General features: G+C 42.1%; 1 protein-coding gene across 1 annotated transcript in view; it reads right to left on the bottom strand.

The window, feature by feature from the left end:
• The window catches only part of ARHGEF28 (Rho guanine nucleotide exchange factor 28), a 125806-nt gene that overhangs the window by 92254 nt on the left and 14793 nt on the right, over nt 1–18759 (bottom strand). The window contains exons 3-4 of the mRNA XM_075138496.1: nt 4870–5017; nt 2717–3007 (exon numbers count right to left, since the gene is read on the bottom strand). Coding sequence (XP_074994597.1) covers nt 2717–3007; nt 4870–5017 — 439 coding nt within the window. The remainder of the gene's footprint in view (nt 1–2716; nt 3008–4869; nt 5018–18759) is intronic.

Below are 18759 nucleotides of genomic sequence, written 5' to 3'. Positions count from 1 at the left end.
AATGAATGAAGTCCAAAAACACCAGATGGTGCAATAATTTTCTCCAGCAATGTGTCACTCAGAAGTAATTTTTTTCCAGTAAAAATAACCCAGCAGCTCTGAAAACTGACAGAACCTCACAACCATGAGGTCCTAACTAGTGATGGATGATAGCACCCGCATCTTTCACAACACCGATACTAAAAAGAACATCCTGACACTGTCAAGGCAAGGAGCTGCTGAGACAGCAGGTAGGGAAAGAAGGTCTCATCCTCTTTCTAAATCCTCATAAATTCCCTGTTTCTCATCCATTTTGATCTTTTGGAGCATGGGGAAGAAAAAGAGTGCTGGGTCAACCCTTGATCACCTCATGGTGGAAGATGAAGAACCTTCTCCTTCTCTTCTCACCTGTGCTAAGATCTGATGCACTCCTGACCCAATTCATCCCCTTCTCCCTCCTCCTCTTTCCCCTGCATGCACAGGGCTCCCTCAGCCACAAGCAACCCTCAGCTGTGCTTGGCCTCTTGGCTTTGGGGACAAAAACACAGTAATGGGGACAGCACAAGGAAGCAACATAAGTCAGTGCTTCTCAGAGTCAGATGAAAGGAAAATATGGCTGTAAGAAGAATCAAAACCATACTTTCAGAAAGGAGAGAGAAAGGATACAGGATACAAGAAAAATTATACAAACTGCTTAGAGGATACCAGAATAAATGTCAAGCCAAGCCCAAGCCTGGATCTCAGAGACAGACAAAGGGAATGACTGACCTTCCCTGGGCTGAAGGAGAAGCTGTCTGGAAAGCTTTCAGGAGCCCCTGACCCAACAAGGGTGGCCAGAAAGCACTGCCCAGGCAGGACTGCCCTGAGAGCTCCTCACTGTGCGTGAGCATCGCTACCAGGCCCCTGGAACTTGGATCAGTTTTTGTTTTATTCAGAATCAAGGGGAAAGGTCCCAGCTTCATTTAAGAGCAATGACTGGGGTACAAAGGGAGATGTCACCTCTTCAGTGCAACAGTGCCCATGAGGCAACCGCTAACGCAGCGTGCTCGACACGCTCGTCTAACATTTCAAACGTTCACAGAGACTTTGTATAGTGACTGGAGCACACATCCCTGCTTTTCCGCTGTATTCAAATTTTGTTTATGTATAATAATTAAATCTGAAAAGTGAACAAAGTATGAAAAAGACACAGAAACAAAAATATACAAGTCCTATAACAGTCCCACGAGGGCAACATACTCTTTTCCATATAAATGTTGCAGTACACCTGAAAATTAACGATTAGCATAACTAAAAATCAAAGAATTGCTATTTGGATAGCAGCTACCCTGCCAGAGCTTAGTCTGGTACCAGCTGAGCTGATCTTCGACCCTCCAGACCCACAACACACCCAGCATAAACTTCCCCATGTTTAAAGCAAGCAGGTACCCAGCATCTCTCAGGGCCGCTGGTATCCTGCTGATGCTTCTGAGCTGGGCTTCAACTGGTTTTGATGAAAAGCTTAGCCAAGTCTGTGAACAAAACTACAGCTGATTTCTTCAGGATTTGAATCAAGGTCTTCCTTGCTAAGAAACAAGAGCCCTTCCAGCAGTTGAGTAATGTGAACAAATATTTACTACACACCAAAATGAAACAATAATGGCTTTTTTTTTTCTCTTGTGTCTAGCCAATATTTGAATGAGACTTGGTATTTGTTTTTACATCTCTTGAAAGAGCTGTTTACAACAGACAGACAAAACCCATCCTTCTTCTGAGGAAGGCAGTAGAATATTTCAAGCTATCTGTCATTAAGAATTAGAAAGATTTAAGATGGGAAAAAAGCCCTCACCCTAAGTGCTGTGTTTTCCTAAAAGCTTGCATGAATCTGTCTTTCAGTTTGGCTCATATGGAAACTGCCTGTCCTCCAAATTTTAGCAATTTAAAGTACTAAAAGGAAAACAGCCAAAAGTACCAAATTTTCAATGAAAAACATGTGAAGCCATCAAGTTTAACACTGTTTCCAACCTCAGCTATAAATCAGCTGGGTCTGCAAAAAAAATTATACTCTTCAGCAAAATCTAACTACAGTTTTCTATTTGCAATGAAACCTGAAACCCGGAAAATTTCACCTGATTTTGTTACAAAATTTTTCAATAGCATACCCTAATGTAAAGTTTCGTGTATATTTTCATCCCATTTCCTCTACAATAAAAAAAAAGCCACAAAATTTGTTCGATGATATTCTCCCCAAAGAATTATCATAGTCATAAATAAAGCATAAACACTGTCAGAACCGTGATAAAAATTATGTTTACTCTGTACATCAGAATGCCTACAGTAACACATTCTTCTGTTTAATGACCGTCTCCTTTTTGTCTGCGTAATTAAAATATCTCACTTGGTTGGAATCATGGCGGCAATACTCCACTGCTACAATTCTTGGTTTTTTTAAACAGACAGCTCTTTAATCTTGCAAAGGCAGAGTCTATTTATGAATAAAGAACTGCATTCACAGTGAGTCAAGGCACAAAAAGCTTCTGGAGAGACTGAGTTACAATAACCATTATTATCCTTTTTAAAACTCTGGGCACAGACTAAATCTCTGATTACACCTCTCATACTTGAACAATTTTTCATCTTAACCACAAAATAAAGCGCAAGGGTAGAGAACCTGGGATAAAACAGTGAGATACTCTGCTTTGAACTGTGCACCAAACCACTGTTAAAAGCTTTCCAACATAAAATAAAACCTTACCACCTCCTGAGCAGCTTCCAAGGATGTTCCAGGTTGATGGCAATTCTTCATGAGCAACAGCCATCATCAAATCGCTATCCAGAGACTGCAGATCTTTTACCCTTAGCCCAAACTTATCCAGCAGCATCTTGTGACTCGCGGCAGTGACACATTCCGCATGATCGACCAGAAAGCGAGACAACTTGCAAGACAGATTCTCTCTGTAAGTGATGGGACAGCTGCCAAGAACCACAGGTGAGTATCCCCTTGTGTACATTAACACAGAGACAGAAACTGCTTCTTGGCATCCATGGCCTGTAATTATAATGTAAGTTAATCACTAACATTACCTATGTTCAGAAAATACATTAGTTTTTCCTCATTCCCCCCGCCTCTAAAAGCTGTGACTACTCATCCAGAATTATTTTATTCTTCCCCCTAATTACATCTATTTGTCGTAGGGCATCCACCAACCATTTCTGGTGATGAACCTGGATTCGACTAGACTGTGAACCGCCAGTCCTCCCAATTATACTGACATAATTAATTCTAGAACCACTCTTTCTAGGTGAAGGTTCTTTAACCACAATGGAAAGAAGAGGTAACCACATCAGGATGAAATCCCACAAATCAAAAGCCCGAAGGTTTTGGATAAGAATTGAGAAAAATGAGATGCTCATGAAAAGAGTGACAGAGTGGCCTACAAGACGAACTCTGAGTAACATCTCTATTTATTAACACCCATTTTGTACCTACTGAGTGTCTCCATGTAGGCCAAAACCCTACTTTTAAGTAATGCATGCTTCATGCTTTTGGCAGACTTGATTAAACGCTGTATCAACTCTCTAACTTACAGCTAGGACCCTCTAGGTCCTCTTAAGCACCTCACATTCCTCTTCCTCCTTTGCCATCTAAGTGAGGGTGGATGTCATACATCGAAAAGAAGTGCAAGTTGTACCTCTCACTGGAGAGCTAACCATGACGTACTATGGATGCAAATCTAAATTTTCCAAAATATCCCTGAATAACTACAAGTATATACGCAATCTAGTAACTGCAGAAGGAAGCACGTACTTACCACATCTGTAGTTGTTTTTAAAGTGCTCTGCGTTCCCCTGTGTTTAATTTGGCCACTATGAAACAACACTAACATCAGCAGGGCTATATTTTAACCTCACACTTTATTTTCATCTGTTCATGGCTTCTGTTGGGAACAGGCAGAGGATTAAGTGTTGCCTGTAGCCTCCTGTTTTTATTCCTAGCCCAGAAGCAATCATTTAACAGTGTCATTTCAGGCCTCTTAAAAAAAAAAAAAAAAAAAAAAGAAAGAAAGAAAGACAGAGTTTGCTACCCTGGAATAAGCCTAGCATTGCATTTTCTCCAGTTGTAATCCATGACAATCATTTACCATTTACAGGATCAAAGGAGACACAACATAATGGCAGCGAACTTTCCCTTTTTATACTCAGCAGTTATTTTCAGACTCCCCTTTAGAAAACAAGAACAAATAACAAGCAGATCCTATTGCACAGGTACATCATGTCTATAGCCACCTACTCACACAAATGAAAAGGTCACAAAGCACACAATAAAGGTGACAACCTGGGTTATGTTACATCCACGAGGGGAACAATGCCACAGCAGAGAGCCAGCTGGGAGGCAAGACAAATCCCCCGTTTGCAGCAAGGCACCCCTGAAACGGCTTCCCTGACACCTCTGCACCGTGTACAGTTCCAGCAGAGCTCCAACCATCGCACATCTCCACCATGAGGGCCTTGCAAGCCGGGCTGAGTGCTGCACCCAGGGAAGGCTCAGACAAAAACATGACTTTTGCAGGTGTTAGGATGCCTGGAGGCGAACAGTTGTGGCATAGAACTAATTCACATTAAAAATGATGCCATCCCTGAAGATCGCACTTTAATGCACACCCAACTATGCAAGCCCAGTAACACTGTCTACGCCTGATACTGGCTGGTGTGGGTTGCTACGAAAGGCAGAATTACCTATGGTCAGTCAAACTCAGCCTGGATCCTAATGGCCATCATTCCATTCCTGCATTTACTCCATTACAGAGCAATAAAGCAGAGTTATACCAAATCGTCCAGTTGTGCCCAGCTCTGAAATGGAGGTGGGGTATAGCAAAGAGATGAAAAATGTAAACAGGCGTTAACACTCACCTGGAACAATGGACCGAAGAGCATTGTCACTAACTCGCTCAGCAAACATTATGTGCCTCTTCAGGGATCCATCGTAAACAAAGTAAAACTCGGCATCCTCTGGGAGGTAAATGTCTTTGTCAAATTTTGCATTTATAGTCACCTGTCCCTGAAAAATGAAAGCGCTTTCAGAAACTTCCAGTAAATTTCTCATCTCCAACAAACCCATTGATATATGCTTCAGATGCAAGTTTATTATAACCTTTTCAACTCTACTATACAGAGGCTATGATCCAATGACAAATCTGCAGTTTTCTACCTCCACTTAGAAAATAATACTGGTTTTATGCCTGCATGAGCGAAGGTGATTTAAAAAACTGCCTTTTAAATAATGTCTTTCAACTAATGCCTTTCATTCTGACCCACACAAATATAACTGAAATAACATTTTATTTAAAATGCATCAGAATCAGTGAACCCAAGCATTCTCTATTTACAAAAGCAGGCTTTGTGTTAAAAAAATTCAAAAATTCAGAAGTGCTTTAAATGATCTTACACTGAGTTTACAAAACGAAAGCACTGATGTAATTATACAATTGACCATGCTGGTTTCAAAGAATACTAGTTCCCAGATATCTGCCCATGAGTTTCTTTATAGTAAATATAAAGCAACCAGCCAAGAAAAATCTGTCATAAATAGCTTCAAAAAAGAACAGGAAAGGGATCTGAGAAGCAGCAAACAATAACAAATGTCTGACATGTCTGAGGGAGGAAATTTAGAAGAAGTTGCATTTCCTCGAAGAGGAGGACAGCATGCTCCACCACGGTCCCCGGCTGCCACAGTTGTTCTAAATAAGACAGAATTGCCCCAACATCTGGCAGAAATGGTGTTTTCTGGAAAACACACTGCAGAAGAATATCTCAGCTAGTCACACTTCCAAACAATGCCTGGCTTGCCTCTCTTCAAAACAGTTACCACACCGCTGACTCCACCTGCTCCATAAACAAGACTGGCAAAAACCTGCACCAAAGCACACCAAAGCACAGTGCACAGAAATTTCCGTGGTTGAAAACCGCAGTTATGGCCCTGACCATCCTGACAAGCATCCGTCTCCTTCCCCTGTTCATTATATGGCAAACATACACTTTACTTGCCACCCCCCACAACATCACATCTTCGCCTGCCTTCCCCAAGGACATCTTTCCCGTCACTCGTAACAATGCGAATCCTGCGTTTGTTTTCCTCTTAAATACAGGCGGTCTATTGAACTAGGGGTGAAGAGGCAAAGGCTAGTTTCAGGCACAAAATCTTCCTTAGATAGGACTGTTCCTGTAAGGATAGATGTAAACAACGTTAGGAGTACAGTATCGAGAGCAAATATGCCTGTCAACCCCAGAAATTGGTAACGTACCTCTTTTTAGCAGCCTGAAGTCTTATTATAACTGCCAAGTGTTTTCTCCTATTTCTCTTTGGGTTTTGCACTGTTATATCCAGAAATTATTGTTATTGTTATTATTATTATTAATAATAATAATTTATCATCCTTTTTTTTTAATCTTTTTATGTTAGTTGTGAATAACCCTTTTTGTCTATTGAGTAACACTATGGATGGCTATTTTGAGGAGATAGGAACAGGGTAAGTCCCTGAAGATACTCTACAGACTGCTCCAGTGGGTGCTTAACTGACAGCAGCCTGGTGCACAGGAGCACAGCAGAATTTCTTCCACATGGGCACTTGTGGCCACAACTCCCAAACCACCTCTATATCCTCTGGACCCCTAAGGCTGAGGGATAGCCAGCCAGCAGGCCAGCCAGCCAGCCAGCTTTCACGTTTTCTTTGCGCTAACTACATGAAACAAAGGAGATGTTTTGTGGCAGTATTTCTCATTTCATAAGCCTACTCTTGAAAAAAAAAACAAAAATCAAGATCAAATTGTAGCCATTGGCTTATATGCTCCTTTTTCAAAAATGTTAATTTAGACTCAGTAAGGACAGAGGAACATCTTAAACTGATCGCATTGCACAATGTACAGGCATGAGGGAGAATTTCACAACTCCTTGTCTTATAACGGGTGAAGGAAAAAAGCAAGAGGGGAAAAGACGGTGTGGAAAGCTCATACCTATATTATAAAAAGAAGGCTTTTCATAACCTACTCCTTACAACCCTCCAGAAGAAGAAATTGCTGGTAATTTAAGCAAAGATCTTACAGAAGGAAGGCAAATTGGCACCTACCTTGTATCTGGCCAAATAATTAAGTGATTCATTTGGAAAATCCCATGTGATCCAAAAAGAGGGTTAAGCCCTGTATTACTAGAGAGGAATCAAAGATAACAGAGAAAGTAACTTTCACAGATAGTTACTTTTTGATGCTGGATGGTTACCACACCTGGCATCAGAAACAGTTATTTCACAAAGGACTAACTCCTATCATCATCTCCAGCACTTCCATTTGCCATTGCATCCATCCTGTCTTCAGATGTTCTCGTTTCATGTTGCTCAATTCCATCATCTTCTTCCCTACTACCACTACTAAAACATGCATCAGTTTGCTGTTCAGGCCACCACAAATGCCTTTTGCTCTAGTTTCAAAGTACCTTTCTTCTTCTCACCTACTCTCCTCCAAAATACCCTTGGTGCAGCTACGTCATCTCCCCTTCTCACTACCTGAAAATCTTTATAAGGTAAGATATGCTAGCCACCCTTTGGAAAAGACATGAAAAAAAATAAAATAATTTGTGCTAAAGGGAATGCCATGGCTGATCAAAATGTATCCAATACTACATTTAAACCTGAATATTTAAGCATCTCTTCCTTCAGCACAGTCTTCCCTTAGCGCAGAATTACATCTTTATTGTCAGGTTTGAATGCAAAGCAGTACTTCCAACAAAAGCATTACAGATCTATACGCTGCTAAAGAAATGGAGTTCATAGGACAGAGTGAGACCAGAAAGAAGAACCTCATACTGTGTTTGATCAATTCCTTTTCTACATTTGCAAAATCTTTTCTTTAGATTTTATATAGTTATTGTACAGTTAATATAATTATTAGACAATATGTTGCATATGTAGCATACATATAATCTACATCCTTATACATATACGCACTAATAAAAAAAAGATGCTGTAATGCAGCTAGACAAGATCACAAACAGATGTGACTCTGATAGAGATGGCTGCACCCACAATCCATTTGCGCTGCTGGCACAAACGTGTTTATTTGGCAAACCAGTCTTTCCCACTCTTATGACCACTTGCACTTCCCTCCAAACATTGCTGGCTGAGGCTCATTCATTACACACATGAAAACAAAAATACCACTGAACTCAGAGGATGCTTTTATTGCTGCCACGAGAGGTGTCCCCATGTATGTCTCTGCACACATCAAAGGTGCTTTCCCAATCCTTTTCACAGCTGTGAGCGAGCTGCAGTGAGACAGCACTGTAATTAGCACACTGTTCATTTCCTCTGTGTGAAGCCAACTTTGTTACCGGAACTATTTAATTATTTTTTTTCTTCAAACAAAGATCACCTGCAGCCCATTCCAGAAAACTCCCAGGTAGAAAAACACTTGGAGAAAGTGATGCACGTTGTGAGCCTCCTCAGCTCCTGAGCCAGACCAAAATGCAGCCTTTCAGGGTGGAGAAGGAGGAAGACGAGATGAGGGAAAAGACTGCCAGATTAGTTAGGGCTTTGCAGCGTTCTTTGCGCTCTGTTTTTGGATGTATGACCTTGCCGTTAGCTGCATTTAAATGCAGATCACCCAAGGGCATTGACTTTACCATGCTATCAGCTCTGCACACAGGCAAGCCACCGTTTTATCGAGAGCTACCAATTTTACTAGCAATGACTGTACATTTCTTCCACAGCTTTGATCAACATATTGAAGAGCTTTGGGCCAAAAACTTCTCCCAAGGATGATACACCCCAGCATGTGTCACATGAAGGTCTGGGGAAGAGACTGATAGGCAGAACTTTATTAGAACTAAAAAAAACACTAGGGCGTCCCAGGCCATAGAATAACAGCCAGAAAGACTAACATACAAAGTATTGAAAAATATATACGTTGTAAACAAAACAAAATTTCAGTGCCACAACTACTTTGGTCAGAGCCTGGAACAGGCTTCCTGGAGAGGTGGTCGATGCCCCAGGCCTGTCAGTGTTTAAGGGGCGTTAGGACAATGCCCTTAACAACAGGCTTTAACTTTTGGTCAGCTCTGCAGTGGTCAGGCAGTTGGACTAGATGATCGTTGTAGGTCCCTTCCAACTGAAATAGTCTAGTCTATTCTATTCTACTTTGGATTATTATTTTTTGTAGCCATTGTTAAAGCTCAGTGTTAGAAAAGTGCAACAGAGCTTCAGAAACGTGTATGAACTCGATCTCTATCAGCTTCTTTGCACACACAAAATAAGATCCCCTAGGCAGAAACCCAGAAGCCGTACATTAGCCCTTTAAGAAAAGGGCTTCTTTTATTAGCTTAAATCTGAGGGATAATTTGTATCTTTCCATTATACCCAATTGCTGCAGAGGCATTTATTTCCTGGCTCCCTCGGGCAAGGCCAGCCCAGCCCAGGGAACAGGTTGCAGCAGGAACTACCTGAACCAGATCTTTCCTCTGCAGACAAATGAACTCAGAGAGCGACAGAAGTGGGAGCAATTCCAGCTCCATCCTCCTCCTCCTTTCCTAGCAAAGCACATAGGAAGGAGGGAAGTGGGCTGGATCTTGCAATGAGACTCAGTAACGTATTCCTCCACCACAGCAACGCCTCTCTGCTTCACAAGGCTTTCCCAGAGCTTTTTGGGAAATGCTACCTCTTTTGTAACAGAGCTCCTTCTTGGCAGAGCCTGAGTGCTCAATCCAGGCTCTCAATGAAAACATATCTCCACTAGACTATTACAACAATTAAACAGTGTAGGTAAACAACAGTGAAACACATTTCCAGGAGTTCCATGAGAAATTCATACTCGCAGGAAACATTTGCTCAGCATCACTCTCACGACATCTGGGAAAAGCACTTCTCCGCTGCTTCCCAACCCACTCTGCAAGGCACGACCAAAGCACCTTCTCAGGTCTGCAAAAAAACTCTGACACTGACCTACCACTAAAGCATGAAGAGACTAAAATTACAGTTACCAGCATTTAAAAGTATGTAAGTAAGCCCTAATTCACATATGTCCTGGTTTCAGCCGGGATAGAGTTAATTTTCTTCCTAGTAGCTGGTATAGTGCTGTGTTTTGGATTTAGTATGAGAATAATGTTGATAACACACTGATGTTTTAGTATTGCTAAGTAGTGCTTACTTAGTCAAGGACTTTTCAGCTTCCCATGCTCTGCAGGTGCACAAGAAGCTGGGAGGGAGCGTAGCCAGGACAGTTGATCCAACTTGCCAATGGGGTATTCCACACCATATGCCATCATGTTCAGTATATGAACTGGGGGAAGAAGAAGGAAGGGGAGGGACATTTGGAGTGATGGCGTTTGTCTTCCCAAGTAACAGCTACGCATGACGGAGACGCTTTCCTGGAGATGGCTGAACACCTGCCTGCTGATGGGAAGTAGTGAATGAATTCTTTGTTTTGCTTTGCTTGTGTGTGCGGCTTTTGCTTTACCTGTTAAACTGTCTTTATCTCAACCCACGAGTTTTCTCACTTTTACTCTTCTGATTCTCTCCCCCATCCCACTGGGGGGGAGTGAGCGAGCGGCTGTGTGGGGCTTAGTTGCTGGCTGGGGTTAAACCATAACAACGTATCAGTACAAAAGAGCAAAACCAACATGAATTATGATATATGCACTACCTGAAATGGGGACACTGTGCTCCTAGAGAGCGATGTTTGTTCTGAGCTTGTTCCAGACACTGAAGCTGGAAACACATCACAACTGGCATATTTCTTCTGCATTTCTAAATATAGAACCAATTCAGGCTTAACACTTACCCTCTAGGTACCAAAACCCAAATTAGGTAAGTCACACAGGCGCCTCATCTTTGGAAAACCGGCCAAGTGGCCTGAATACAGCATAGCTGTGAGAGCGTGGACCCAGAGGACTTTGCTGGGCCAGATTCCTGACAATCCACCAGTTGCTAGGAGTCTTTAACACTATTTTCACTAGTTCATTTGTCTAACGACAGTTCAACGTCTCTTCCCCTCTTTCCTCTCCCTAATAAGCTTATTTATATCTTTATGAACTTGGAAAAATGTAACAGGGGATTACAGGTTTACTTCTATGTGCAGGTATGCTTAAGCATGCTTCTCAGGGTCCATGTGCACCTCAGCTATTTCAATCCCCATTTAATCAAAGCAAGGGGAAGGATGTGCTGCTTCACCATCTCAGCAAACAAACACAGCCCCTGGTCACAGCTGGTTTCTCAGGTAGGTGCTGGGGAAGGCCCTTGCCCTCAAGTTTACACAGTGTTGATTCTGATGGACTTGTAGAGGAAGCAAATTTTAAAGTCAAAGGGCACTTATTGAGACCAGCCAGCCATCATCTTACTTAGATTTACACCCAATTGGCTCAAAACAAGTACCTCAACTCTACCGAACCACCACGGGAACTGGAGATCCCTCAAACACCCTCCAGGCCTGTAACAGCAGAGAACTTTAGGCAGCCACATCAACATCTCCGACTGCAGAAAGATACCAGGAATTGTACAGAAGAAAAAGAGCACAGGAGAAGCCCTCAGTCTATTGAAGAAGGAGTTTTGCCACCAATTTAAGGAGAGCCAAGATTATCACTGCAATCCTTGAAATAAAAAACAAAAAAGCATGCGAAAGGATCGGGGAGAGGAGACCGCAGCTACCAGGGCATTAAGAGAGACACCAACCCAACTCTAAGTGCATTAAACCTGTGGCTGAGCAAGTGTTTGGCAGCTTTGACCTCTCTGGGATCCATGAAGGAAAGCATACCTTTTATTACCAGTGAAAACACTGCCCTGGCACCAGCGCCAATGAGGAGATTAGGAAGGTTTGTGTTTTTAACAGGATTTATAGGCCTATGCACTCTTTCAATGTAACCAAACAGGTTTTTCAGACGTATGTTTCCTTTGGTTTCTCTAGGGCGCTCGAGAGCTGACCGGGTTGGGCACACGGCAGCAGGGTCCTCCGAGCCCCACAACCTGGGTAGGGAGCAGCAAAGACCAGACTCCCCACAGCGCAGGAGAAGAGCTCCCACCTCCAGCCGCGCCCTGACTCTCTTCTGCATTCCAGCGAGGGACTGGGGCAGGCTCCTCACAAGCAGAAGAGGGGAAGGGAGGTAGCAAACCTGGACGGCTGAGGCACAGCGTCCTGTGGCAGGCAGGATGGGCAGAAGGGGCGACCGTGACACTTCCAGCATGCCTAATCCCTACTTTGCTGCAAGTCACCCCGCACTAATAAATAAGTGGCCCTTAACCTGAACCAAGCTTCTTCCACTTTGAATTCATTTAGGTAACACCATCTTCTTCACCAGCAACCTACCCCAGCAAAACGCAGGTGCAACGCAAGTGCAACGCAAAAAGACCTTTAGTGGGCTGCCAGGTCCAGCCATTGCGCTGGCTAACACTTAAACTTCAATGATTGGTCCCTATCCTTGTATACACAGCCTGGATAAATCTATTTTCCCAACAGCCTTTTACCATAAAAAGAATACATTCGAAAGTACGCTGAAAATCTCTTTACCAAACTATATAAGCAACATAATAGCTTGAGAAATAATGTTTTATCCAGCGTTTTCAAGGATATTACATGTGTAAATATAATGGTACAAACAGACCCTGCATTTGTAATTACATGCTCTAAGAAAAATATCTGTGCAGGGGTAAAAAAAATGGCTTCTTTGTTCACAAAATGCAAGTCGCAACAACTCGAAGTAAATGCGAACCCCCAAGTATTGCTAGCAATAATAGAGCTTTTTTCCTCTATGTAAGCTGCCACTAGCCACTACAATTTCACATAAATATTTCTTCACTGAAATATTCAGAAATCTTTATATTTTAAGGTGAATTGTTTAAACACATTTTACTTGTGCTTAGACAAGAATAGCGGCAAGATATTTTCCCTGAGCAGCCACACAGTTTTAATGACCTTTGTTGCAACTTGGCTGCAACTACAAACAACGCTACACAAAAGATGCTAAAAAAGCAGTAGGGAAAGAGTAAATAAACACAAAACAACCATACTCAAATCATTAATACAGGACAAGGTTATAAACATGCCTTTCTAATGTTCAGAGATATTTTTATAATGTCCACCAGACAGTTCTTATCAACAAATTGCAGTAAACATTGTTATGGACTTGTTTAAGAAAGCATGTGCCCTATTTGAATGGAATGCAATGGGATTCAAGGCTAAACAGACAATGAAACGGCAATTACACCCAGCAAAGGAAAGGAGTAACAAACTGAAAAACAAAATAGGAGATAAAAGCTGAACATTTCTCTATAAGCATTAACTTTTTAACTGTATAGCTAATAACATCTTAAATTAAAATAGGGTTTTTTTCTGCAATTGAATGACTTAAGAGAAGAAGCAACTGAGGATAATTAATTTCTTTTCTATCCAGAGTAACAGAACAAGCATAATTCCACATACAGACTGGAGACAAGGTATGTGATGATATGGTCGTATTTATTATTACACATTGCCCAAAAGCCTACACATAGATTTTTATAAAAATTAAATATGTACGTACAGTTGCCTTGAGAAGAGCTGGTCCTCTGCTGATTTACACTGCAAAGCTCCACCAGCACCCTGAGAACCTCACTCATTCGCACCAGGTAAAACACCGGTCTTCAGTCTCCGCGCCTGTGCACAAGACACTGCCTGCATGCGGGAAATGTGCCACAGCAGATTGTCCAAACAACATCATCTTTACGCACCAAGTACTTGTACGTACCTACTGCTTTTTTAGCATCTTTTGTGTAGGATTGTTCGCAGCTGTGTGAGAGAGAAATGCAGAGGAAGCGTTTGCACAGGCACCTCTGAGCACAAGGGAAAAGCATCTCCCCCACATTCGCTTAGGGTGCGACAGCGTAAGGGAAGCCCGATGACTAGCAGCTGAGGCAGCTATCTGTTCTTGTCACAAGAGTGAGAAAAAAGGATTCAGTGACCACTTGTGTCCCAGAATATAATCTGAAGGATGCTTCTAGCAAGGTCCCAGCACAATCTTGAAGAGAAAAGCGCTAGCAGAGACATTTCCTAATGAAGACCGATAAGCTGCCTTCTTTTGATACGAAATATCAGCAAGTTCATCACTTTTGTTTAGATGTGGTGCCTTTTTAAAAAGAAAAATAAGTGTTGGTAGAAGCTGTTGCCACATTTTTGACTGCTAAGTAGCCCAAATAAACTGGAAAAAAATAAAGCATTCTGTTACGTCCAGACCCATGACAAAAGTACACTCCAAGCAAAAAAGAACAAGAAGGATGGAAGAGATCCTGAGAAGTCAACCAGCTGACTCCCCTGCCTCAAGGCAAGATCAATGCTGCCCAAGTTACTCCTCAAGGACGGGTTTTGTCCACCCTGTTGTGTCCACCCCCAGCACCGTCACCTAACACACAGCACTGGGAACTTCTTCCACCCAAATAACTCCCTGCCTGGCCTCTCCCACCTTCTGCAGCTGGTACGTATTTTGGCTTTTTTAAGGGTCTAACAAGTCTTTGGTCTTGATAACATGATAGCTGGATGATACAAAATGGCCAGCAATGTGCCAGAAGGCCACACAAAATAATTCAGCAAGCCTCCTTTTCTGTACTGCTGTTTTCATTAATAAACTGAGCTCTAGCCTATTGATTACTTTGTAGCTGGATTATATTTTTTTATTTGTTTTGAAGAGGAGGAGAGATGAAGGGTTGTGCTTTATTTTGTTGGGTTTTAACAGGAGATCAGCCTTAAACCTTGTGGGTTTTCAGTCAAGCTTATTGCAATACTCTTCCCTCGATGACAAACTGAAGTACATCTGCTGTATCAGGAGTTTCTGAAATTGCATACGCTGGCATTTTCCCAAAGCTGATGCTTCAAAATAAGCTACACCTTCTGCCGCCTCACTAGCCTCAACACAGGCCCACTCTCTCCACAAACACAGGCAGAACAAGTTTCTTTTTGAGGATTGCAAGATTTGGCCCCAGGAAAAGAAATTAGAATCCAACAGAACTAAAAAAAAATGCAGGCATCTAAAACACTGCTTATTTACTGCGAAACCAAATACAAGTAACAGGTATGACATACATATGTCTGCAAGTCTCTATGCTGCTCTGCACTGGTAAGTTGCCTCTAATGTTATCCACTTTAAAAAGAAACACATATTAGACATATTGATGCATTTCATTCAGTGCACGTGCAATATGCCCAGACGCTTCCCAGGTCCTTATTTTGTATAGCATCATCTTATCACAAAAAACTGCACTCCTCAATCCTGTTTCTAATGTTGCACCCTCTCAGTCAGCTTTTTGTTTAGCTTCTGTCAGCTCTTCCAGCTCGCATTGCTTTCATCCCTGCTGCAAAGCACCATACCCAAAAAGACGTACAAACACTCCTGTCAAGCAGGAGCTTACAGTCCACCAAGGTTGCGAAGGAAGCCTGGCACAATTTTAGGCCACAAACAAACAGCACGGCATGCTCTTTGTGGTGGTCAAAAAAGCATAATGCTGCGATGCAGGTGTCATGTAAAGCTTTCACATGCACTGCTGCACTGGTATACAGGGTGATGGCAGCGCAAAGCAACAGTTAGGATACCGAAGGGATTAACTCGTAATGGAAGATCAAAAGGCACATAAATATACTAGTATACCTTGAACAACCAGACATTTCAGAAATATATTCTAGTGCCAAACGCAGAAGCTCAGACATTTTATATGATCACAAGTAGGTGGCTGCAGGAACTCAGCCAAGAGCGAGAAACCCCCCAATGACTCTGCAAATAAAAAAGATGAACAGAATGAAAGCATCCACTAATTTCTTCCTCAGCACAGGCTGGCAACATTAACCTCTCATTTAAAGGTACAGCTGGCAGCAAGACCATTTACATGTCACCATGAGCAACACCCAGCCGCACTAACCTGACCCACACCAGACCTGGGCACACAATCTCATTTTTTTGAATTAGTGAGAGTACGCGATATGGAGCTTACGCCAGCTTTGTTCTGTTCATGCCTGCTGTATGTTAGCAGCAGGAAAAGAGACAGTCCCTGATCTGGCTGCTGGTGCAGAATTAATCTAGCAATATTTTTAAACAATCTGAACCAGAGAGCAAGTTTATAGCAAATCAGCACTTTGCACCACATGGCCACTACTTTCTTTAACTTGTCATCAGCAGTATTAAAGCTGTGTTTAGTGCACCATCAAACCGTGACAACAGGTAAGGTGGAGAAAAGTTTTCAGTCTCCCATATGGCAAAGTAATCAATAATTGCGGAGAATGGGATATCTTCTAATTCTGGAACTGCTGGATAGAAATAAAAATAGCCTGGATGCCTTTATCAGAAAGGAGGAAAAAAAGAAGGAAGAAGAAGAAAAAAAAAATCTTTTCAATCATTACACAGTGCCAAAACATGTATTAACATTCTTGCTGGTCTGTCGTTAAAAATATCGTTCAGTGTTTTGCTGTCAATGGCAACACAATTTATGTTGGTGCATAAAATCATACAGAGGAATTAAGAAGCTTGGGAATGAGCTGTTCACATACACAGGTCAGAAAACTTCTGCAATAAGGCATATTAATAGAAAATGAACATCCATTCTGACATCTAACTGTTAACCAAAAAAAAAAGGAGTTACCTCTTTCAGTTGACTTGATTTAAAATATATAAATCAGATTACTTATTATTCTCATGTCCTATGTGACATCAGGGCTCTACTGTTGCAGACATTACACAAATACATGTAAGCACAAAGTCCCTGCCCAGAAAATCCCAATCTAAGGACTGAACAGGAAAACAAAAAATGGAGGAAAAATAATATACTATGGGAGCAAAAAATGATCCAACTGCTGACAGACATGCTTTGAAGTACCCGCTCTTCTTCATATCTTTTAAAATAGATCCCATTCTTTCACATGTATTTCCTCAGCCTCATTCTGGCAGCAATTATGCATCCAAACACAGGCCAGCCTGTGCCCGCTCTTCTGTATGCCCCCGTGCAAGCCGCCCACGATGGACCTGACCAGGCTCCCACAGCGGTCAATAACAAACATGACTCCAGCCAGCACTGGATCAGGCCAGCGAAAACAGCTCCGTGCATTAGCAAATGCATGCTGGAAGCCAAACACACATCTACATTTTGAACCACATTTCTCTGTTGTGTTTTGAAATCACCACCTAAACAAGACAGTGGTTTCAGCCTGGTGGAACACACAGACTGGCCCAGGATATGGCCAATCCTACCGCAACAGCAAAGAACATGAAAGCACAGGATGGGCAAGATGGGCTAGAAACTGGCTTCTTTCCACAAACTGCTGGCTAGAACAGACTGAACGCATGGCAAGAGCAGAAAATCCAAAAGCTGTATCCCACCATGGAAAACTCTATCCCTTTCCACCCCTCTTCCCACCTCAACTCGTCTTAGTTCAGCATGGAGAAACTGGGAAGGCACACAGGTAGATGATCAACTACTTACTTTGGGATCAGTATGTAAGTCCTACTGCCACTTCCTATTTATATCATGCAAAAGCATGCGGGAATCGTATATGAGTTTGAACTCCACTTCAATAACTTAGAAAACAGAGTAACATTGTTGAATTATTTCTGTTAATTCTGTTTTCCCAATTTTCATGCACATGAAACCCATGCATTTGTGGAGAAGGTAACAATTACAGCTCATTTGTCCCTCTAGCTCTAACTAGGCGTACCAATAATGTACTTCAGAAAAAAACATTTGGAATTTCTTCCTGCCAAACAAGATGATTCACAACTTTTTAACTCTCTCACCAAGTGTTTTCAGAGTCCTTCTGCCTATGGACCACTGAACATTTTCCAGTAGATATGCTCAAATTATTCCTGGACACACTGCTAGAGTATAAATAAAACCCTATTTATTTAATCACCTTTTGCATGGGCCTCAGTGCGGAACTGAAAATTTCAGAAGCGTTCAGGATTGTGCGGGTATCAGAGTGCACTTTACCGTTGCCTTCAGCTGGAGCAACATCAACCAACACAGAGCACTCTGGAAAACTCTCACCTTTGAAGCAAAAACAGCCCAGACAACTAGAAGTTGCTGACAGAGTACCAAAAATACCTGGATATGCATTAAGATCCTCTTTTCAACTTGAACTTCCTACCACCCTTTGCTTTCTGATCTTTTCAACAGGACTTTGACTCCTAATCTGAAACTTTTGTCTTTAATTGCTGTAGAACAGCCTTGCATATTCTGAAACTGGCCTGGAAGTAGTTTATGCAAATGTCCATTATGAAACTCTATCATTATTTTTCCCCTTCCATGCCACTGTTGTCAAGCGTGCAGATGGTACAACAGTATCACGGCTAATCCAACGGGGGAGCACGAAAGCCCGGAACGGGGCAAGGCAGGATGGGCCCTGGCAGCTGACTGGACAGAGCTCCCTTGCTTCATTCCGTGGCCAGCCCCTACTGGCTTATGTCTTTTCTTATCAGATAATTAAATTACCTTATTTGTGAACTAACACATTTTAGAATTAATTGTGTTTCACCGTGTTTCTCACGCACAGAAGTCCACGTAGTTAAATTGTCCATCAGTACAGCAGGCTTTGCTTTGAAGAACCTTAAAAATCAGTCCAGGAATTTGCTGTTATTGTCTGCGCCCCTTGGGTATGAATTATGTCCCTTATTTCACTTTCTCCTCTCTGTTCCTTACTCAAATACCTTCTACAGCCAAGGTACCTGTGAATAAGCCATCCTGTTTGCAGCTGAGTCCCAGGGAATTATGCCAGCTCATCTTTGAGGAACCACAAGATCGCAGATTAAGAAAACAG

This window comes from Calonectris borealis, chromosome Z (genome assembly GCF_964195595.1).
Source record: "Calonectris borealis chromosome Z, bCalBor7.hap1.2, whole genome shotgun sequence".
Classification (NCBI taxonomy): Eukaryota; Metazoa; Chordata; class Aves; order Procellariiformes; family Procellariidae; genus Calonectris; species Calonectris borealis.
This window is presented reverse-complemented; position numbering and strand designations above follow the sequence as displayed.